This window comes from Thunnus thynnus, chromosome 13, assembly GCF_963924715.1.
Source record: "Thunnus thynnus chromosome 13, fThuThy2.1, whole genome shotgun sequence".
Classification (NCBI taxonomy): domain Eukaryota; kingdom Metazoa; phylum Chordata; class Actinopteri; order Scombriformes; family Scombridae; genus Thunnus; species Thunnus thynnus.
In genome coordinates this window covers 7,684,210-7,708,323 of record NC_089529.1, presented here as the reverse complement: position 1 = coordinate 7,708,323, position 24,114 = coordinate 7,684,210, and the positions used below count along the sequence as shown (strand labels likewise).

At 39.7% G+C, this 24,114-nt stretch overlaps 1 protein-coding gene across 1 annotated transcript; it reads right to left on the bottom strand.

Annotated features, from left to right (window-relative positions):
- Window positions 1-695: 695 nt before the first annotated feature.
- On the bottom strand, window positions 696-23,498 carry LOC137195326 (sodium/calcium exchanger 1-like). Its single transcript, XM_067607591.1, has 9 exons — window positions 22,314-23,498; window positions 21,907-21,982; window positions 17,949-19,361; window positions 17,269-17,786; window positions 9,761-9,867; window positions 8,885-9,003; window positions 5,033-5,132; window positions 3,757-4,029; window positions 696-2,509 (listed from the first exon to the last, which is right to left on the bottom strand). The coding sequence occupies exons 3-9, from the start codon at window positions 19,290-19,292 to the stop codon at window positions 2,130-2,132; spliced, it is 2,841 nt and encodes a 946-aa protein (XP_067463692.1). The 5' UTR covers window positions 19,293-19,361; window positions 21,907-21,982; window positions 22,314-23,498; the 3' UTR covers window positions 696-2,129.
- Between the last annotated feature and the right edge of the window lie 616 nt (window positions 23,499-24,114).

Genomic DNA, 24,114 nt, shown 5'->3' with positions numbered 1-24,114 from the left:
ATCATGCCCTCAATCAGTGTCAGCCACATCCGTCATGAGTTACAGGAAAGACAGATTAAAGTGGAATAATAGTATTTATATTATTGTAAATAATGTAGTAACATAATTATGTGATTGAGAGCTGGAGTCCAGCTGCCCCACATCCACAGACGTCTGTCCATGTTGGATGTTTATCGTGTTTCTTGCTTACTTAATCACATTTACTTGATTTGCTAAAAACAGCAAATCTGTCTCAGTGACGTTGGTGCAACTATGCATTAACTCACTCAGTGGCACACTTACATCACATTACAAAAAGATGATTATGATTATAATGCAATCCAATGTAATTGATCTGCAACACTACTGAAGCTTAGAATATTCATTTAATATTTGATTTCTGTTAAAACTGTATCTGCATGTTGTTTTGACCGAGTATGGTGGTTTTAGGGCTGCATTTTAGTTGTTGCACTGGGTTTCAATAAATTGTCAGACAACCATCCAGCTGACATTGTACTACTTCATATTTGAAGAGATAATATTCTGCATTTGCTAGATATTTTAACCATGTGCTTTGGTGTTTGTATAGACATCATTTTGAATAAACCCCTTCAATAATAACATTTTTCTGTGAGAATATTCAGTGTTTTTTTTTTCATTAAAAGCATAATTAAGAAATCAAGGCATCTTACAACATCATAAATCAGCAACATTTATTTCCACTTTTTATACATTAAACGTGCATATCAATAAAACTAAAATTGATCATATAAATACCTCTACTGTAATACTGTTACAATAAATATGGCTCTACAGATTCTAGGTTAAATAAAAAACAAACTTCAATATCAACTGCTGTGCGACACAAGGAGACACTCTGTGTAATTCTGTACATGTCTTCTCTTTTAGCACGTGTTGTGATCTCAAATGATGGACCCATTTAGTGATTGTGCTATGATAAGGACGTAACTGTTCTCACAGTCATCTGAAAAGTGGCCCCTTAGCTTTCGGCTGTGCTTTTTCTAAAAAGTGATGTTGTTGAGAAATGTTCACAGTGTCAGTGTGACAGATAAGAAAACCGATGTCCCTCTTGTATCCGGTCTCAGACCTTTTTTGTGTGTGTGTCATGAACACCCGTACCATTTGTGGAGAAAAGAGTAAATGATAAGATAGTGCCATGCCTTTGGCCAATTTGTTCTGGAGAGCAGAGGCGCACGCACACACACACACACACACATACACATCACACACACACACACCACACACGCAAAAAACCAGCAATGTGCTCAAATAATTTGTGCTTCATAATAGAATTTAAAGTGGGCACTCTTCTCCAGGATGACTTATGTTGTAATAAAAAAGGCATTTAACCGTGGTTATGTCAAACATGATACTGATTGAGAAAACTTTGGGGAAGAGGGCGCCAGGCAGTGAGAGATTATGATACAGCTGTGATTCACATGTACACGAACACATCAACACGTCAACAGCCATGTCAAAAATATTACAAACAGTACTTTAAAATAGATTACCAAGAAACTCTTAATCTGCTACGTGCAAAAATAAACACACCTACTCTGTCACAAAACTCCCACGCACAATGTTCATCTTTTATATGATATACAATGAATAATTAATGTATAGATTGAATAATAAATATCAACACACAAATATGTTTTACCGCTCACTTTTGTCTCAGTAATTACTTTCTTTTCATATAATAGTATGATGTCGTCCCATGTGCTATCTTTCATTTTCCATTTTATAACACCTTTTCAATTTTTTAAAATGTAAAAACGCAAATAATCGTCCACACAAAGAGAGACATGAAGCAAGAATTTGTACGTGTCTGATGTGATTTATGCTAAAAGCAGCGATTGGATAAATGTCCTATGTTATATAACATTTCAAAAAGGAAGAAAAGTTGAGTCAATTTCAGTGGCTAAAGCTATCCTTCACAGCATAGTGTCTGGTAGCAAAGTTCCAAAGTCCAAAGATTCAAAGTCAATCAGATATTGTGCCGTATCAGTAATAACTAATGATACAAATAGTTATAAACCTTTGTGAAAATAGACAAAAACTGAGAGAAAACACGTTCAGTAGACTGTAAAAACAAGGAGAGGAGCTGTGTCTGTGTGTTTCACTCTGTCTCAGAAACCAGGCACGTGGCAGTAGGTCTCCAAAGAGGACAACAGGATGTAGATGAACCAGATGGAGAGGAAGAGGAAGAAGGTGAGGAGCTTGGCTGTCCGTGGGCCCCCGAGCTCTCCGCCCGATACGCTCGGACGCCGGCGGTAGAGCAGCACCAGCACGCACACCAGCGCCATGATGGTGAAGAGGGTGACGGAGAAGGCCAGGGAGCCCGGCTGCACCTTGAACACCTTATTCTTGCTCTTCCAGTAAACAGCTGCGATGGTCCACGCCACCCCGATGCCCAGGAACACGTTCACCGCGTTGCTACCTGTCACGTTCCCGATGGAGGCGTCAGCGTATTGGTCCTGGATGGCGGCCACTTTGCTCGCAAATGTGTCTGAAATAAAAGAAACAGAAATATGGATCAAGGACACAGGCTTTGTTGAAATAAGCTACTGATGGTGGTCTGATAGGGGTGCATGGACTCTGACAGGGCAGATTTCTCCAAAAGACCCCCAACGCTACCAGACACTTCAAAACAAAGAATAGATATTTAGTTGCATGTATGAACATTAAACAATTTTAAAATGTAACTCTTGCCATACATTTAAAATAACGCATGTGATATGGTGTTTAAAAGTTGCTGATGATTAAGAGGTGTTTTCATTCACCCAGATTTTTTTCATTTTCAAACTCGTGACATCACATGAGACAATTTATCAGATTTCACACAGCTCCCTCTGGAGACACAAAAGGCTTTATACAACTTTTTTCACATTTGAAGTCACACTTCCCAACACCTGTAAACTTTGTGTAAATGGGTGGAGTTCTCCAACAAATGTAGAAAGTAGAGCTGGAACAAAAAAAATAATTGGTAACTATTTTGATAATTAATTGTTTGAGTCACTTTTCAAGCAAATTGCTAAACATTTGCTGTTTGTCATTTTCTGCTTTCTTCTGTTTTAGATCATTGTAAAATTAACATTTTAGGGGTTTTTGGGCTGTTGATCAGGCAGAACAAGCAATTTGAACACATCAGTTTGGGCTCTGGGAAATTATGAAGGGCATTATTTGGAGAGTTTTGACTTTTTGATAATCAATGAATCGAGAAAGTCATTGGCAGATTCATTTATAATGAAACTTATGGTTAGTTGCAGCCCTCGTAAAAAGAAAACAATGTCTCAGAATGGTTCTACCCAATAAAAATGAACTCTTAGCCTCGGCTAATACTGCCACTACATGATAAGGACACTGTCATTGTCACTGATAATTGCTTTCTGACTAATTTATGCAGGGCAATTCCCAACATAACCAGTCTGCCAATTTGAAGGAGAGTGTGTGGTGGCTTACCTCGCTTAAACCTGTAAAAAACAAATTTTCATGCTCTATGTAAAGTCTCATTTGTGCTTCTGTGTGGCAGTGTTTGGGACTTAGTAAGATGGGAATACAATTAGGCAGCACAGAGAGAATAACAACTGAAACTGTTTTTCTTTTGTTTACAGCTTGTTAATGCTCAATACAAGAACCTGGAGAGAATTACACTGACAGCAAAGAGGTTACACAAGTCTCCCAAAGCTGCTGCTTGCAAACCTCAGAGGAAACCCAGGACAAGTCCACTGTTCAGAGCTGATGCCAGACGCCCACCTGGAACAGAGGTGCCGAGGGCCACGAACACCACTGCGGTGACCGAGTCTTTGAGACCGATGGTGCAGCCGAAATGAGAGGCCAAGTCTCCGGTCACAGCTGTCAGAACGCCAATGAGGGAAATGGACACAAAGAAGCAGGCCCAGCCATTCCAGTACTCAGTGGGTGGGACAAAAGCGAAGAGGACTTTCCAGAAAACTGTCAGGAAGTGCATGATGTAATCAAAGCAGGACGGCAAGCGTTCCTCCCCGCTCTCTTCCTCATCATCATCACCTGGCAAAGACACAGAAGAGTTGCATGAAGGCCTGATTTAGACTTTTGTTTGGGTGAGTTAGATACTAAATATTATTTCATCCAGCTGTGACATTTCATCTGAGCTCAGAAGTGCTTGTTCGAATGGTACTATATTATAAAAAAGTTGGTGAAACAGTAAATAGTTCCAGCTTCATGCTTTAATAGAACTTAGATTACAGCTCTGACAGCAAAATCCAGCCAAAACTAGACTGATCTGGTTCTCCACAATTCCCCTCAACACCTTTAATCTATTTGATGAATATGTAGGAGCTAAGCCTTTCAAATCATTGCGCTAAATCTGTAAATGTAGCTATGACTCAGTGATTGAGACATATACGGTATATATATAAACAGCCAGTAAGCGTACGTTCTATTTATATACACACTCAGCATGCAAACTTAGGTGACCTCAACCAGAGGGAGAAAGAGAGAAAATTAGAGAAAAGAGCACATTAACAAAATGACACGTCTCTGGTGTGTGAGCCAGCTTTTAGCCCAAATGCTTTGTGTACGTGAGCAAATCTAAAAGGTTCAGAAAGCCAAATGAATGGCTTTCTGAAAGGGCAAAAATAAAAAGGGTTCAACATACCACATACATTAACATGAATTCTTCAGAGCCTTTAATTGTTCAGGCAGAGCTGGACGGTTTAGTTTTCATGTTGGGCCACAGGAGGAATTCACCGTCATGCATTTTTAATAAACTGTCTGGATTAAAATGATGCAGCAAATAAGCACAGAATTGCCAAAATATATAAAACAAGCTGTTTTTGTAAGGTCTTTTATTCATTATCTGTTAATTTGGGATTTTTTTTAATCGCACAATGGCAAGCTGGAACATTTGGGATTTTGTTTTTAAAAAATATCTGCATTGAGGCTGGTGGAAAGCAGCTGGTGGGCTAGATCCAGCCTGCAGGCTCTATCTTCCACAGGTCCGGTCTCAGAGGGATGAACAGATGACACATCTCAGGACGCTGCGACTCACCTGCGCTGACAGTGACAGCATTAACAAATTGCTCTCTCCAGCTGCTGCTCCCAACCACCAGAGCCAGGTTTGTCTTTTTGATCAGTTTGTCCACGGTGCTCTGCAGACAGACACAAACACAAAGAACGCAAAAATAAAAGGACAAGTGGTTTCTGGCTGTATTTACGCTTACCGATACAACACTGTCATATCAGATGAGGGACACTGATGGATTAAGGTACCATTACGTGTGACTCTCCTCCCACTCTGGTGCACAGTGAGTCACCAAAACAGATGCAGGGGAGCAGAAAGCCTTACTGTCCCTCAGGCACTTTGCCAGCATTAAGCGGCTTTACACCAGAACAGGAATTAGAGCTCTTAAGTATCAGCACATGAAACTGGAGCCTTAAGTGTCAGTGTCATATCATGATGCGGCTTAAAATGCACAAACTGTCTACTGTGGCTCTGGAGGGAGCTCTGATGATGTCACAGTGATGTCATCAGGGTTATCTCAGCTTGGGCTTGGGGATGACACATTTTAACAGAAATGCAGCAAGTAGGGATTACAAACAGGGTGTGTTTAGTTTGATAGACATGGACGTTTAATAGGCCATTAACATTTAACCCTCCAGTTGCATTATGGGAAGTGTAGGATACAGCGTTTTTGGAGTTTAGAGTCAGGATATCGTGTCCTCTGCTGCATAAATTTTAAGCATTTAATTTTTAATTATCCTTAAATCTCTCTCAAGTCTTCCAGCTTTATGGAAGAGCAATAATAAATCAATTAAGTGCCCTTAAAGGCTACATAAAGGTTAAATGACACAATTTGCTCAACTTATTTCACTACTCCAGCTGAGTGAAATGATGAGTGTATGTCTATACCAGCAGGGCCATTAGTTGCATGCACATCACTAATAATTTATTACCTATTTCTAGTTACATTAAACATTAATCTCCAGCCATCATATCCAAAATATTGTGACATAACTGATGTAAAGAGGAAAAAAATCAATGTTTTATTTTGTCACCGAGTTCTATTTAAGTTGCAGTCATACAATTTGGGGTTACTGTTATTTACGGAAAAGATTTTAAATGCACTCCCAATTTACATAGTAGTTTTACATCATTTGAACATTTTGGTTTTATGGTAAATTCTGAAGATCCAGTGACAGTTTTGATAATGCAGACCAAGGGTTTGCTGAGTTATTATCACATTTTATATCAAAGTATGCCAAAATTCTTATTTTAGGTGATGTTAACATACATGTCTGCTACCCTTCTCAGACTTTTGTCATCGATTTTGTTGATACTTTTGAATCTTTTAACCTCACTCAGGCAATACAAGAACCCACACACTCAAAGGGCCACCCCACAGCGGTCTCAGCCCTGATGACTTTGAGACTAATAATATCTGTGTCTGATCACAAATCAGTTTTATTCAGTGTGGTTTTATCCCAACAACCTATTAATCACAGCACATCTGTCCGCTGCTGTGTTTTTAACGATGTCTGCTAGCAAATTTTCTGAGCTTTTTACTGCTGCTTCTTTAACTACCTTTAATCCATATTTAAACACAGAGGAGCTGATCTTCCCTTTAAGCATACCTGCCAGACTGTCCTGGACTATGTTGCCCCCTACAAAGACAAAAAGTCAAAAAGAAGGCTGCAGCCCTGGCTAAATGAATCCACCCAGGAATTAAAGAGAGATTGTAGGAGAAAATAATGCAAATGGAATAAATTGGGTTTATTTGTATTTCATGAAATCTGGAAAGACACAATGATGAATTATCAAAAGGCAGTTTAAGAAGTAAGAGCATCCTTCTTCTCTAACATAATTTTAGCAAATCACTCTAACCCCAGAATTTTATTCAAGGTTGTAGGCTTGGTCATCAGCCCTCCTCCTGTCATTTTACCGATGCCTTACAAGAGATGTGTGAGAAGTTTTACATTTTTTTTTAATGAATAGAGTCAAGAATATAAGGCAACAAATTATCCCACTGACCGTGTTTTACATGCCAGTAAAAAAAATGTTCATATTTATTTTAATAATTTTGAACCTGTATCTCTGTCCTTTTTATCTGAAATCATATCCCATATGAAATCAACCACATACAGCCTTGATATTGTCCTCACTACATTTCTTAAAGAGGTTATTGACACAGTTGGGCCCAGTATTTTATTGATTATTAATAACTCCTTAGCAAAAGACAGTTTTCCATCTATTTTTAAACATGTTGTGGTCCAACCTCTTTTAAAGAAATCTAACCTTGATCCTTCTGTTCTCAACAATTTTAAGCTTTTTTTATCAAAAGTTTTAGAAAAAGCTGTTTCAACCCAACTTTTATCTTTTATGTGTCATAATAACATCTTTCAGTCAGGTTTTAGAGCTTTGCACAGAAACTGCCCTCCTAAAGGTAACCAATGACCTCCTTTTAGCAGCCGATAGGGGGAGAGCACAATTTTATTTTCTATCTATATACTTCCACTTGGCCAAATCATCCAACATCACAACGTCTCTTCATTGCTACGCAGATCACACACAGATATATCTTCCCCTGAGACCTGGTTATCCAAAAAGCCTACCTACTGTTAAAGATTGTCTCAGTGATGTCAACTGTTGGAGGGCACAAAATTTTCTTCAACTCAAAAACTCTATCTAATTATATTGTTCAGTCCCCCAAACCCAGTCGGTCTCATTGAGAGCAACCTTGGTCCCTTGTCTGCAAATGTGAAGCCTGTGGCCAGAAATTTGGGAGTGCTATTTGGTTCAGATTTAAACTTTGAACCACAGGTAAAAAAAAGCTGTCTAGTCCTGCTTCCTTCAAATAATTCTCCAGAATTAAACCAATGCTTTCTCACTCTGACCTGGAAAAAGTCATTCACGCTCTAATCTTCTCAAGACATGATTAATGTAACTCCCTCCTCTCTGGCGTAAACCAAAAGTCACTTTCTCACCTCCAACTAATTCAGTAGCTTCTTACTGCTTTTAACAGATGGCATCACATCACCCCAATCCTGGCTTCTCTCCATTGGCTCCCTGTTTGATTTAGAAATGATTTTATTATTTTACTGATCACATCTTGGTCTGGTCCCAAGCTACATAACAGAAAGGTTGACCCCCATATGAGCCAGTTTGCAGCTTTACATCCTCAGGTGGGGCCCCTCTGGCCGTTCCAAAGTGCAGGCTTAAATCTAGGTGCTTTTGCCATAAGAGCACCTGGAAAGACTTGCCTGAGGAGATAAGGCTCACAGAATCAGATCAGAGACTTCTTTTAAATCACTTCTTAAAACCCATTTTCATAGACTTGCTTTTATGTGATGTCATCTTTTTATTGCTTTTACCCTTTTTATTTTTATTTTTATTTATTTATATTTACATTTTTTATGTCTTTTAGTCTTTTTTAAATCTCTTTTACTATCTTCATCTTCATCCTTTTGTCTGCTCTCTACTGTGTTCTTTCTTCTTTTGTCTTCTTGTTTTAACTTTATCTTAACTTTACTTTAATTTTGTCTTGCTGTTGTTTGAACTTACTGTTTGGCTTTCTGTTGTTATGTTGTGTTCTGAGTATCCTGCTTTTACTTTGTCTGTCAAAGCACTTTGTAAACTCTGTTTTTAACGGTGCTATATAAATAAAGTTATTATATTATTGTTATTATTATGCAATTGAACAAACAATTGAATGAGGGGAAAGCTACTTCGGGGATCAGGATGGACAATTTCAAAGGACCTCTGTGATGGATATTCAGTAGGAAGACGGCAGGTAAATCTTGTGAGAACAAACAAAATTCTGCCATTCATCACTTCTCGAAAGCTTGTGAGAAGTGTGATGAGTGAGGGTGGTTCTGAGGTAAAAAGCTGCTTATTATGAATTACCTTGAATTCATAAGACTCCTCAATGACCACCTCTAGCTTAGTATGCTCTCCCAGACAGGGACAGCCCATCTTTGACACGTCATCGGGTCCCACCGCTGTCTTGTTATCATTGGTGTCTCCTGCAGCAAAGGGAAAGGCGTGTAACCTGTCAGCCAGTGTTTCTTACATGAGCTTAGGAAGGTTTGTTATGAAATAAGATACAGTATTAAAGATTAATGAAGCCCAGTTTTCCATGTCTACTGCTGGCATGAGAATAAGGTATATTCACCAGTGACATTAGGAGTCGTGTAAAAACATTTGCTGATAACACGACACATGAACTATATTTCCAAGTACTGTCTGATTCATTCAGGACGTTTTTCATAAAACCGTCAATGTTGTGACAATGTTGAATTAATTATTTAAAAAATTATGAAATTAAATATAATTAAAAAAACAACTGGCAAACTAAATTCAGCAACCCTTCATGACATAAATACAATAAAGAATGAACAAAATGCCAATTTTGAAATCAATTAAATTACTGTTTTTGTGCAACTGTATGAGGTATGTGTAGAAATATACAAATTATATATAACTACTTTAGCCTTTGTCCCTTTTAGCTCTAACCCTGACCTAAGTACTCTAGTGCAAGTTATTTTAAAGTGCAACAATTAAACTTTTAATCCTCCAGCATAAAGCCTGGCCATGAAATGCACCACAGGGACTAAAGAGATCACAACAAAGAGTTCAGAGGAATATGTGTCAGTGGAAATGAACTGCTTTAGTCTGAGAAATTAAATCAAATATGAAGTAAAATGTATTTTAAGCTTTAAATTAATGAGGAAAATCCCTCTGTTGTTGAGTAGGACTGCTGTAGCACACAGCTGTACTCACCATGTCTCTGTCCCACCTCCAGCAGAACCGGCTCCTCCAACACAATCGTGAAAGTCTTGTTCTTCTCGTACTCCTCATCATCGATAATCTTCACGTTCAACAGCTTCCTAAAAGCACAAGGGTTAAGGATCATTGAGAGATGGATGAATACATTAATTTGAATCATTTAGGAAATAACAACAACTAACATTTTTTTTACTAACTCTGTCAATATGAGCTGCAGTTCTTTTGACTCGGTGCAATGTGCACTAGTGAAATAAATCCCATCAAAAAATAGCAACCACTAAAAGCATTTTCTAATGCTAAGCCAGCTTTTGTACACATTTGAATAAAAACAGTGTAGCCAAGAGGTAGACTGCCTACACAGTGATTCATGAAACAGAGCTGTTAGATAAGAAGATGGCAGCACAAGATTTTAACAAATGAAAAAATATCTTTCTGTAGTTCAGAACATTATGTACAATTATGTAAAATTATACAAACCGTATTTCAACCGTAAATCACTTTTTTCCCATCACCCCACAAGAGGGCGGACTCCTTCAACACCAGTATATTCCATTAGCGCACATGAGATATAACTGTAATATAGTGAGATAGCCCACACCCCTCCCACACACTAAGTTACATGTAATGGGAAATTATTATCTTGTTCTCTGTGGAAATTAAAAACGGTCTATTGAAGAGTCTGTGCAGGTTAAAACATACTCTTAAGACCTTTTGAAAAACACAGTTTGTACTGTTAAATGTGAGTGCTACAGAAACATGTGAAGCCGTGGTGTCAAACTGTGACCGACATATTTTCCTCAGCCCGCTTCATTCTCCTACACTGTCACAGTGGGTCTTTCTCTCCCTCCATCTCCCTAATGATATGTGGGTGGCTGTCTATTTCTGTCTACACATATACACTCAGGATTCGACAACACGCAGGAAGAGCTTTTGCTCGCAGAAGAAAAGATGTTTATTTTAAACATGAATGATATGTCATCGGCTGTCTAATGTCAGGGAAAATCATGCCAGTGGGAGCAAAGGCAGTTGTAGTATAGCCTGGAGTCATTGCAATGGAAACAAAAGAGTTTATTTTTTAAACAGGTTGTTATTTCAAGTGCTATATGTGCAAGAACAAGGTAAGTTCACATTGAGGCATCATGGAAAGACCTTTTAAAATGTGATAGTTCAGTTGCTTTGGACCATATTCATGCAGCAGCCATTTTGGTGTTACATCACACTTGGGGAAGATACAGTTTGTCTTGCTATAGTGCATCAAGATGAACATGATATAACTATTGAGGATCAGACAAACATTTAACTCTCCACTAAAATACACACTAGAAATTAGGTTGTCAAAAAGCAGCAGGGAAGCAGATTCAGATACGCATTAGGACTGATTAGCTTCATTCTCAACCTCATGCTCATTTACACTTATGTCAGACGAAAGGTGGGTAATAACACAAAGAGAAACAAACTCGTGATTCTATAGTAAACTGACAAAAAGGCTGAGGTGAGGTTAGTTTTATCAAATAGTCTTACAAAGTAAATAGTTGTTTTTTATTTTAAATGTTACATTTTGAAGTATTTCCAACACTTAAAGGTCACCCCGATTTTCTAAAGGAACAACCATTGTGCAATAGTATCAAAAATGTAAAAAAGTACAAAAGTAGGCCTACTTGAGCTAATAATAACAATAATGCTAATAATAACAGCTAATGGTAGGGTGAAGTAAACTCAACATTGTAGAACTGGATAGAATCAATAATCAATTCAGTTTGGATTTTGTATAAGTTATAATACAATAGGCTATACCAGAAATCTGACCTTACAACAACACCCAGTGAAGCTCACTGAGACAATATACTATTGTCGTCCTATTTATAAATTATCTATGTGACTTCCATGTTTCTGAGTTGACTTAGTACTTCTTAATATTTCCATGTGGCTTCTCTGATTTCATAACTCATTTGTCTTGAGGTCTGACTTTGCAAGACTACCAGAAACCAATCTAAAACTTATCTCTAGTAGCCAATTAGCTCATAAACTAGTTAAAGGAATGGTTTCACATCTTGGGAAATATGCCTATTCACTTATTTGCCAAGCGTTAAATGAGAAGATTGTCTGTATGCTAAATATGAATCTACAGCCAGCAGTCAGTTAGCTTAGCGTAGCATAAATACTGGAAGCAGGGGAGCTGGCTCTGTCTTAAGCTCAATAATTAACAAGTTTTAACTTGTTTGTTTTATTCATACACAAACAGATATGTAAAAATGACAAATTGTGGTTTTCAGAGTGTTATGTCCTGGAACAATTTCACAAAATGTCAAGCTATTCCTTTAAAATTGGTGATAAATTCAAAAGGTGTGTGTATTTATTGTTCACGTCTCCCTGCATGTGAGTTTGAATCAGGCTCTCTGATAGCACCACCCGCTTCTGCATCCTGAACTCTGTATCTCTGCAGGTCGGTATAAACTCTTTACAACAGGAACAGTTGGATTCTATCAAGACTGTAAAGCCCTCACTTACTGAATATCACATTTCACTGTATAGCGGCTGTCTCTGTTCGTCTGTCAGCTCCCTGGGATAGTTTCTGAGAGGCCATAGTGGTCAACCTACCCTGTTATTGTATCTGTCACACACAAATGTGGAAGACAGGATTGGTATTGTCAGAGCTCTAAAGATTGAAGCAAACACAGTCTCCACAGCATGTGTTTAATTCACTGCATACTGCAGAGGATTTTCTCTTTACAAGTTCCAATAAAACCACCAAAGGTGCTTTATTCCCTTCATACTTGACTTTTGTTCCATTTTACTGTAAAAAGAAGGGTATGTTTCTTCATTTGTAAATGAAATAGCAGGATTAACCTGTATTAACCTATTTAAATTAAGGCTGAGTAAAAAGAAAGCTGTGGCCCCGGGTGGTATGCTGGCTCAGTGGTTGACACTGTCACCTCTAGAAAGAACAACCAGGCAGCTGTGATATTTACAGCACTTAGGGACCTTTTTTTATTTTATTTGGAGTTTCCCTCTCCTCCACATTCTGCATTGGTTTGGTAAGGATGCTCCAGTTTCCTCCCACAGTCAAAATACATTTACAATAAACCATGAGGATTGGAGTCTCCAAACTGCCTACAGGTATGAGTGTGAGAGATTTTATGCCTCTACTCTATGTTCATCCTGGGAGTGCCTCTCTGCTTTCTAGCCTCTGCATGCTGAGAGAGGCTCCAGCTCCCCTGAGACCCTGACAAAAATGAAGTGAGTAGGGAAAATGAGTGATTTCATAAATATCTGACAGTATGTCAAATGCCCACGACTGAGCGGAGCACTAACATTTGGTTTAAGAGCCATAGATCAAACCAGTTTGTCAGCATGTATCTGCCAGGTGTCCTTGAGCAAGGTACTGAATCTCTCCCAGCTCCATTGTAGCAGAATATGGGCATGAAGCAGCAGCACTGTGAAGAAATGTGTTTCTCATATCTACAGCAGACAAAATATGAACATTATTTTGTCTCCACTCTAATGGGGTGTCGGGTTATTGTGCACAGGATATTTATGTGGAACCAATAAGTTTTTGACAGTAATAATGATATATGACCCTACCTCTGATGACTTATACTGGCAAAGATTGCATGGCAACATAACAGAGAGGGCTACCTAATGACAACTGAGCTAATTAGTACAGGAGGAAGCGAGGGAGATGAGGAACATCATATAACACCTTATAACACATTAACACCAAGAATCTACAGCTACAGTAGCGGCTCTGGGCATGGCTGCTCAATGGATGGGAAGTGTCGGAGAGATTCCCATATTAAGGACTTATGAATGTTCATGTCATCTGACAACTCAGAAACGTTGTATAATAACTGAGTTGGTCATATGAGGGTTTAAAATACTCTACATTGACAAATTTTCATTATATCCATTAAATTTGGGTTTAATTACATTGAATGAAAGACTTTGGCTGATGTGAGGCATCCATGTTTGTTTGGTTTTCAGGCACTTCCAAGTCGGATATATCAGAGCTTTCATAAAAATCCCAGTTTCCCTGTTATATTTACAACTTGTAGGTTGCCATGAACGCTATTTACAAATCAGAAATTCGTATTTACAGTAAGTCATAATGATATGACATGAATACCCCAATAGCCACAGCGCTGCTGATCACAATGCCAATGCCAACATGCCTGTTAATTAATAATAATGTTTACCATGTTCACCATCTTAGTTTAGTGTGTTAGCATGCTAAAATTAGCTAGTTAGCATCAACATAAAATATATTAGTGCTAATGGGAAAGGCTGATGGGAACATATATTTTTAAAGGTATTTAGTCATAAACCAAAGGACAATTTGGACCTGATGATGGCACTAGAAGAAAAATTAGAAGATCACCAAAGTTATTACAATTCATTTTCAGGGGGACATGAATGTCTGTACCCCATTTCATGGCAATCCAACCAATAGTTGTTGAAATATTTCACCAAAATGGTGGACTGACATTGCTATCCCTATGCTGCTAGCATGGCTAAAGAGTGTTTAGGAATAATATCAGGAATTACAATTAGATTTGATGAATTGCTGTGAGCATAGACTACGTATGAGAATGAATGTTGTCACATCAGTGCTGTTAAAATGGAGCACCTTTACTTCTACCTTGATGAGTCTTCAGAGGAAGCGTGCAATTTGAGAGAAGGTTTTGATGGTTCTGAATGTGTTAATGTTACCCATCCCTGATTCTGCTGCTGTGCTTTTACCCATGTTTGTCAGGAAGTTCAAGATGTTATTGATCCTGACTACATTAAGCGTGAGAAATAAAGAATACCAGGGTATTGATTTCCCTTTTCAGAAGTGATCCTCACATCGCTTTCATCTTAGCTTATGTAACTGCCCCCGTTATCCACTTGAGCCTCAACTAGTGTATAGTGCCACACATTTTGAGGTGCTAACAAAAACAGATACAAGAGGAAGCTACACACAAGCATCAAAGGGTCTGTGTAGATCTTCCTCTAATCCATACACATAATGTAAAATGGTTCTGTATGTCAGCCTGTTTATTTTGGCTCAGAGGTTTGTGTCTGTACATCATAATCTATTTACTGCAGTGCAGAATTTAGATGGTAAATTATTATTTAACTGCACGCCTGGATTTTAAACCGTTCCTTCTGGCTCCATGTCAAAAGCTTAAAACTTGGCTTGTTCCTCTTTTGCTCCTCTGCATGCTCAAACATCGACCGGGACAGACAGATGTACACAGACACAAAGACACACAAAACCAGAGACACTAACAAACACACATACACATAGCGCTGCTTGGCGGCCGCCTGCCTAGTGTCAGCTCTTTGTCCTGAACGCCCAGGGAAACACTCGGGTAAGAAAAGCCAGCCCTGTTTGAGGGATGAACTTTGGCAGCTGGCTCAGCAGTCAGGAGCACAGATATACATTTAACACAGAGCATGTAAAAGCTTGTCTGCTCAGAGACACAAATACACTCACACATACATACATTCATACATACATACATACTTACATATATACAGTACATAAACAAGCGGAAACTCTTTAAGATTACAACGCAAACACACAGTGATTGGATATCACCTGCATCATTTAACAGGCCTGACCGAACACTCCAAATTAAACAGCCTCATAAAAATTTCAGTCTGACTCCAGCATCTAAAGCAGGAACAAAATGCGAGCTTGTAGAAAGTCTCAGGCCCTTAAAAATCTGTTCAGCTGGAGAACTTTGAAGTGAGCTTTGATGAATATATTTAATCTTCATGTACACACAAAGCAGTGTGGCAAAGGAATGTTCCTTTCCAACAATAAAAATTTTTTCTCTAGCCGTCTTCAGCTGACTAAACATAAAAGTAAGCTACTGTGACTTGACCCAACTGGACTTTGCAATTCTGACTCAAGAACTGAGTCAAACCTTTTTTTTCCTCTAATCAGAGAAATCCTGCATTCCCCTTTGCAGCTGAGCAAAGCTTTGCCATTTACTGTTTGGGTTTTCTTTTTTATCGTTTTTTTTCTGGTAACAAACCGCCCTGCTCTGCTGGAGTCTGCCGGGGCTGCATGGCGACTGTCGAGGAAGGCATGACTCCTGATAATTTAAAGTGTGCAGATGCTTGTGTCACTGTCAGCTTGAAACAATCTGATGAACAGAGTCTTGGCTCAGTGGGTGAGGGTTTTATCTAATGTTCAGTCTCCATTTCAATGCAGATACAAGCTGCCTGCCTCCCATCTCACACTGTTACACACTATTGTCTCATTAACCGCAGCTTCTGTAGCTGTCTGTGCTTTGTTGAGAACTTTTGGGACTCCTTTAACCCCTCTTCACTCTCTGTAATTGCTTTGGATGCTCAAGAAGCTCTTTTTAGTTCCCCTTTGGAGGGACATTTTGTTTGATGTGGGTGTAAAGTGGATTCAATGCACAGACACACATGCTTACACCCTTAAAGAATACACACATACAAAGGCGCAAAAGGCAAAGCAAACATGCAGATATGTGCACCAGAAAACGGACAAATATATTCAAATCTCACCTGCACTACGAGGCAAAAAAGACAAACAGGGAGATCTGTATTCTCTTTGACACCATGTATTCACCTGCCTCTCCTCCCACTCTGCCAACCTACACAATACACCTACACACGGGCCCTGAAATCCTCTCACAGACGTTTTCATCTGACACATTTTATTCAGCACCTTTGTTTTAATTGTATTTGTGTTGTGCTTTGGTGTGCTGTAAATCATTTTGTGATGAGCTTGAAGCAATTGAGGCCATTTTTCTTTTTCAGTTGAAAAAAATAAAAACCACCACTGTGGATAATTGCCAGGTGCTTTGCTCATCACATCATAAAAAACAAAGACTAGAAAATGCTCACAACTATCAAAGTATACTCATTGTTCAGCTAAACCTTCCACACAGTGTCGAAGAAAAAGCTGGAAAAACATCCCACTTTCACCCTTCCTCCCTGCTCTTTTTATCTGCCTCTCTGCTGGTACATCCATGAATCCTTTTGTTAAAATTATCACACAGGCTTCATCACATGCACCTGTTTCAGTAGCTGCTTAACCCTCATCCCTTTCTTGCTGCTGTGTAAGTCACCTGTCTGATTTTCTTCCCTGTTTTCTTTGTTTTCTCCAGTGGAGTTTTCATTCCTCTACATTACAATGATCTCTCATATTATCTCCACAGAATTCCCAAAGGACTGAATGTAAATTTTGCATTCATTCATAGAAAGCTGCTTCTTCTTCTTCTCCTCCTTTACATCAGCCACAATGTTTCATTATCTGCCTCACAATTATATCCTTTTATCCTCCCACGTCAACCCTTTGAAAACCCTAAACTTCTCAGAGTGAATGTATCTATGACTCATAAAAATAGTCCTTTACCAGAATAGGCAACCTACAATAATCTAGCAGGACTGTTTGACATACCAATGTGTAGGCCGTAATGTTTGTTCAAGTCATAAGAAGAAACAACAAGATGTCACATCAAAGCTGATTTGTCACTCACATGGTCTCATCGTTCTGAAACTCCAGCTTGCCTGACACCTCCTCGTAGTCCTCCCCGGCCTTGGCGGTGCCCTCGGCGGTGTGGTAAGGCACCGCCACTTTCCCCCTTGCCCCGGACGTCCGGTGAACCTTCACCTGCATATTTCCGACGCTCTCGCTGACTCTCATGGAGTTACTCTCAAAGGTGAAAATGCCAGCATGGTCGTCGTCATAGATGGTAACTGTGGCGGTGTGAGCGCTACCCAGGGCCGCCTTTGGGGGGATGTGGGAGGAGATGCCCACTGTGCTGTTGCTGGAGGTGATAGAGCTTGGCTCCAGGATGGAGACCTCAGCTCGGTGCACTATACGTGGGTTACTAAGGCGCACGTAGAAATGCTCATCCTCTTCAAAAATGTCATCATCAATAACACCGACGGTGAATTCTTTTGTTGTCTCACCAGGCTTGAAGACCAAAGTACCCTCAGCAAACTCATAATCTGAGCCAGCATTAGCAGTCCCATCCTCTGTACGGTAATCCACCTGTGTGGCATAGAGAAAGAAAGAAACTTTATTAAATATTTAGTGACTGGAGTTATAATAAAATATTGAATTATTTATACTTCTTATGCCTCAAGCTGTTAAAGTTGATTTTAAATTGACCTTGAGAATTTACAATATTTCTATCATTACTTTGCCTCTTACCTTAACAGTGCAGCCACTTTCTCCTCCATGCCGGCTCACTGACAGCTTTAAGGAGCCACAGTTCTCAAAGCACTGGTAGTGAGAGGGGTCAAACTGCAGGTAGATGGTGTTGGGATCCTCCTCTTGCCCACTGGCCTCATGACAGCTCACCACCTTTCTGGCCTGGTCAGCGGCGTGCTTTTTCAGGATGTTCCCCGCTCCGATCATCATGCGTGTGGCTTGAATGCGGTAGAACGCCCGGCTCTTCTGTTGCTGGACCAGCACTTGGTAATTGGCCATCTCAATCAGCTGCTCCATGTCTTTCTCTGGGTACCTCTGTTTTAAATCTTTCAGAGTGCGAGCCATCTCCCGTCGGGCCTCTTCCTCTTGGTCTTGCTCGGCACTCATCCCTCCACCTTCCTCCACCCCCTCCAGCATCCCATCCAGTGCCTCTTTGGGGTGAGTGTGGGAGTTTACACCCTGGCCATCCATCTCCAGGTCCATCTTGGTGAACATTGCATCTCCCTCTGACTCAATGATAATGCCGCGGGTCTTGTCAGCGCGATAACGCTTATGGACGTACTTGTAGAAGAGCAGGCGACGGTCTGCAATCCAGGCTTGCAGCACACAAAGAGGGAAGAAGAGGAAGGTGAGGACTGCCTCCCAAACCTCCACCTCTCCGGGGGAGAACACAGACAGGATGAGATATAGCCAGATGTAGGCGAAAATGCTCCAGGCAGCAGTGACAAAAAACACCCGCAGGTGCTTTATCTTGCGAGTTTCATTCTCTGGCACCACATAGACACAGATAGCGATGATAATGAACATATTGAATGCAGCACTGCCCACAATGGTGCTGGGACCCAGAGATCCAGCCTCGAAATTATGGCCAACGACTTCGATGACAGACAGCAGGATCTCTGGTGCTGATGATCCAAGCGCCATCAGGGTGAGGTTCGACACTGTTTCATTCCAGATGCGCACAGTAGTCGTCGTGGTCTCACCGTTGGGCTTCTTGATGGTGATCTCCTTTTCCTGAGAGGTGATAACCTCGATAGAAGACATGAAGCGGTCTGCGATGATGGACATGCCCAGGAACATGTATATGAGAGCTGCAAAGTAAACAATGGCGCGTGCCACCTTGTCACCCACCGCAGGGTTTTGTGGATTCCACATGGGCAGCACCACTCCGTCAGAGCAGTTATCTTCACTGGAGCAGTTGCCTGGTGTGCTGCCAGTATCTTCATGGCTGGTGCTGCCCTGGGAGAGATGAGTGACTCCCGGGAGCAGAACCAGCAGGATAGAGATGAACATACAAGGGGTAAAAGATGGAGTGCAGCTCAGAATACGCTTGTGCAGTAACATGGTGGCGCGATGACGCTCGGAGTCCTCTGATGTTCAATCCACGTTGCATGCGGAGGTTTATACAAACCTCTGAAAGAAAAGAAGAAAAAGAAATGTGTGTGGAGGATGAGATATTCACACTCACTGCTTCAGTCAGATGTTCATCATTCAGAGAGCTATTCCTGAAATAACCTCTATAAGGAAAGGCTTGACATCACAGAAGTGCTCACAGTCATGCTCTTTTGTATGCAAATGATGTGGGATCCAACAGTTTGGTTGGTCTGAGTTTTGAAAACCAAAAATATTGGCACCTACTAATCTTTGAGTCACTGGTATTGAACTCCCCTGTCAAACTCCCACACATGCAATGTGGTCATTTTGTGCTTAGCAGCTGTAAAAATGTTACCCTGTGCACCTGTAGTACTGAGGGAAAAACTGACTCAGTCCACCATGTACTGTCAAGTTAGAAGGGATTCCAAAAATAATCTTCACTAACAATGAGTCTGACAAGAAGGGAGCAGTTGTTCTTAAACAGCCCAGGGCCCTTTTTCCCTAAAGCATTTTAGGCTAAGATTATTGTAGTCCCACTTTAAGTCTATGATGTATCATCCTAGCCTTTAGGTGCTTTTGGGAAATGGGTTGCAGAACTATTGATAAAGACTTAAGATTATTTACAGGAGAAATAATCCTGGTCTCTCATGGAGGTGCTTCTTAACGCTGGTCTCAATGATACATACACTTTTTACATTTTAAATAAGCCATTTAAACTAAGTAAGGGGACAGCTTAAAATAATTTCACCGAGATTTTCCTGGCATAAACGTGGTCATCTCAACATCTTGAGTGAACAATTCAGAGTACAGCACCAATGCTATCCAGAGGATTAACATCTGCATCAATGTGAACAGAGAGAGAGGAGATAGAAACATCAAGAAATGTGTCATCTGATGCTTCTTAATTAATTTTTTAAGACCCATCTCAAAAAATAGGTTGCCTACCTACAGCACAAGAGATTTGACAATGCTTTATGTATGGCGCATGCTCTCATTGACATGCAGCAGAGAAAACCTGCAATCTCCACTCTGACCTGCATAACAGGAGTCCATGTTTTCCATCAGTGCTACATTTCAGGGTGAAGCAGCGCAGCACAGATGCAGATATTAAGTTATTACCTCACAAACAAATGACTAAAAGAATGTACTTGTGCAACAGCAACAGATTTATGCAACAATGCAACACAGCCTGCCCATCAGGTTGAGTGAAACATCAGCAAGATCAGCACCACGGACAGCGACTCCAGCACCAAGCAAGAGGGACCAGAGATAAAGGAAACATGTGACCCTTCAAAGAATGTTTCATCCATGTTCTCCACTCTTAGAAATTCCTGATAAAGAGAGTTTGGAGCTTTAAAAGCTTTGAGATGAATCATCAGCCCATACTATAAGAGCCAAGAGTCCAAAGCTGTGTACTTCATGTAATGTAGAGGGAATTAAATACTCCACAGCACTACCATTTGTGTTATTGATTCCCTCATTTTCAATAATAATATAATATAATATAATATAATATAATATAATATAATATAATATAATATAATATAATATAATATAATATAATATAATATAGTTTTCTTCTGGCAAACGACTCTGCACAAATTTTGAGTGGGTGATGTTTCTATGGTAAAAGCGAGCTCACCAACTGGTGGGAATTCAGGAATAAAACATGTTTTTTTGACAATACTATAGAGACAAAAGGTGTCTACACCTTTTCTTGTGGTGTCACAAATTGTTCAGTGACAAGCATTCCTCACTGAAATCACCAGATAGCAACGAGCTTACAAGATACAGTAACTTACTATTAGAGGCGCTCACTTGTTAAGAATACAAGTTTTTTTAAGTCAACGCAGCTACCAAGGCTGAAAGGTTTTTATCTTACTTTGATCATTTTCAAATCTTGTCAAAGATATTCAATTGGTTCCAGTACATACTGTAAATACAATCCGCTGCCATCAAAACTCTGCTGAGATTTATTTATTTCTGATATTATAACTTCAGCAACACTTATTCATCAACTATTTACAAGCCCAGCTAGATGCCACTTTTACATTTCATACACTTCTCATACAACCTTCAGTAATTCAAATATTATCCAAATCTAAAAAAGATAATAATAACACCTATGACCCAAATAAAACTATGATGATTTAATTGTCAAACGTGCACCAGTTTAGTTAGCAGAGGTCTCAGGTTGGCAAGTAAACACTTGTACATAATGAGTCACACTTTGATGCCAGCACCCACTTTGTGAAGGAGGCGTTTTTTTCCCAAATGGTGGCAGTCTCAATTTGTAATGAGCCTCCTCATAAATGACTTTTCTACTATCTTGGGAATGAGAAGTTATAAAATTAACAAACAGAAAGAAAAAGAAGTGTGAACAAAAAAAGGAAAAAGACTGTTAGCAGAAAACATCATTTCTTTGATCCCTTGTGTTGGACAAAAGCCACAATCAATAGACAGGAAACCTTAGCAAAGATGACAAGTAATATTGGTTTGCATGCAGTGTGATGTAGAAAAACCAAGATGCTCATGTTAGAATATATTTTCTACTTTTAATATTCTAAGAAACTGCATTACTCACCTGGCTGCAGCTGTCAGTGAGTCAGCTCAGTGTGGAACTTGTGGCCTCAGGAGATAAACTTATCTTTCATATCACTCTGTAGAGAGAAAGGTCATCTTCAATTAACTGTAAAGAGAGTTTTATAATCACCATGAAAACTAGCACACATTAGAGTTTTAAAAAGCTTATTAAAAGCCAGAGAAATGTGGACCAGCACATTTAGCAACTGGAGTAAAAATAAACCTAAAACATCACTGTTCCAGGCTAAACACAATTTAAAATGTTAAGTTATAAATGTGTTCTGAGACAACTAGATTATTGAACATTACAGATGCAGGGAAAAAGCCGATTATCTCCTCAGTAGGCTGTGCATGAGGGACAAATAGACTGGTCCATTTGGTGCGCAGAGCAGTCCCACAGATACTCACAGAAAGCCCTGAATCTCAGCTGGACTCTGGTCCCAGCGTGCCCACCCTGCACCAGTTCACCAGAGGAAGACACCCCGTGTGCCATTCACACAGCAGGCTGGTGTAATGGTGTTGGCTTGTTGCGCTGGTGCCTTGGAAATGACGCGTAGCTTTCCACGGTGCTTCTTCGCTATTTTTTTTTCTTTGTGACAGGTACCCTACCTCAGCAAACTTAATATATTAGTTCCTCTCATTAAAATCCCCTTGTTCCACCGCGGTGACACCTTCTGCAAAGCTAAATAATGTTTCAGAAACCGGAATGCGTTTTCAGCTTTATCCTCTCCAGGCTACGTGCGATTGTTGATGCGTAAAATAATAAATTAAATTACTGACTCTGTCCTCCTTCGTCCCGCTTGTATCACTCAGAAATTCTTCAAAACTGTCAATTTATAAAAGGCTTTAAGGGTGTTTTTTATCCGAAAAAATATACTGAGTGAAAAAAAATTCCTTTCTTTTCTGTCTGAGCTGGATAACGCAAAGAACCAAACAGGACTGCACATGAGAGTAGGCGTGAATGAATGGTGAAGGATTAAGAGAAACCACACATTACACGGATCAGGACAAGATGGATATCAAGCAGAGGGATGGTGGCAGACAAGAAAGAGGAGTGTGGTGCTATGCAAATGGAAGTCTCGTCTTACTCTTGCGGTGGGCAGCATTGGCACAAGAAACGATGAGCGAGAAGGAAAAGCAGTAACACTGCAGAAACAGGGGAGGAGACGTTCAGAAACAGCGCTACACGCACGGCTGGTCCTCCTGACTGCGCATCAGGAGTCCAGGAGGAATGACCATTTCACTCCATAATAATTATCCTCCTCATAATTTGCTCATTATCTTTATCCCTCGTCAGATCAGATAACCGGCCGTAAGATAAAGATCTGAGATTCGTTTTGAGACACCCAGATGTTGTTGCCTGTAGGTCTGCTGTGGGTTGGTGGTTTGATTTTGGTGTAGTCTGGATCGTTACAGGCAGAGATAAAGTAGAGAAAAACACATCTTAAAGAGAAATACATTTGCGATGTAAATCCATGATACTAAAAAACTGGTAGAAGTCAAGAACATAAGCTATTATTGGAGAGAAAAAACAAAATAAAACAAACTAAACTAAACCAAGAAAAAGAAGAAAAGAAAAATAAATAAAAATCTATGGAGTAATCATAGTAGCCCCATCCATGTTACTCATTACACACCAACAAACAATACTAGACTGGTGAAAAATGGAGAAACAACTTTGTCATTCAGCCACTAGTGGGGTAAAAAAGAGATGTAAAGTTTGGCTTTAGAGTGGTGCCAGAGCAAAAACCACAGATTTTACACCAAGTGGTCAGTTTACTCGTCATGGAGGTTAGTACTCAGCCTGTGAAAACATTTGTATAATGTCCTCTGTGGCTCTAGAGGAGGGGGGAAATACCCTGATAATGTCATCAGGGTTATCTTGAGTCAGCTCTGTCATATATTTGACAGAAAACTGGTGTTATAAACTGCGAATTTGAAAGATGACGGTATTCAATAGGCATGTATGGTCTAATGAAAGATGCACTCGAGTTGCATTATGGGAATTGTAGGATCCAGTGTTTTTTTCTAGCTTGGACTAAAAATCAGTATATCTTGGCTCCTGCTGCAAAGATTTTGACCACACTTCTTTTAATCTGTCTCTTGTGAGTTATTCAGCTTTATGGTAGTAAAATACTAAATTGCTGGGGTACACCTTTAATTCATCAATATCAACCAATCAATATCAATAATTAACATGCCTACAGGT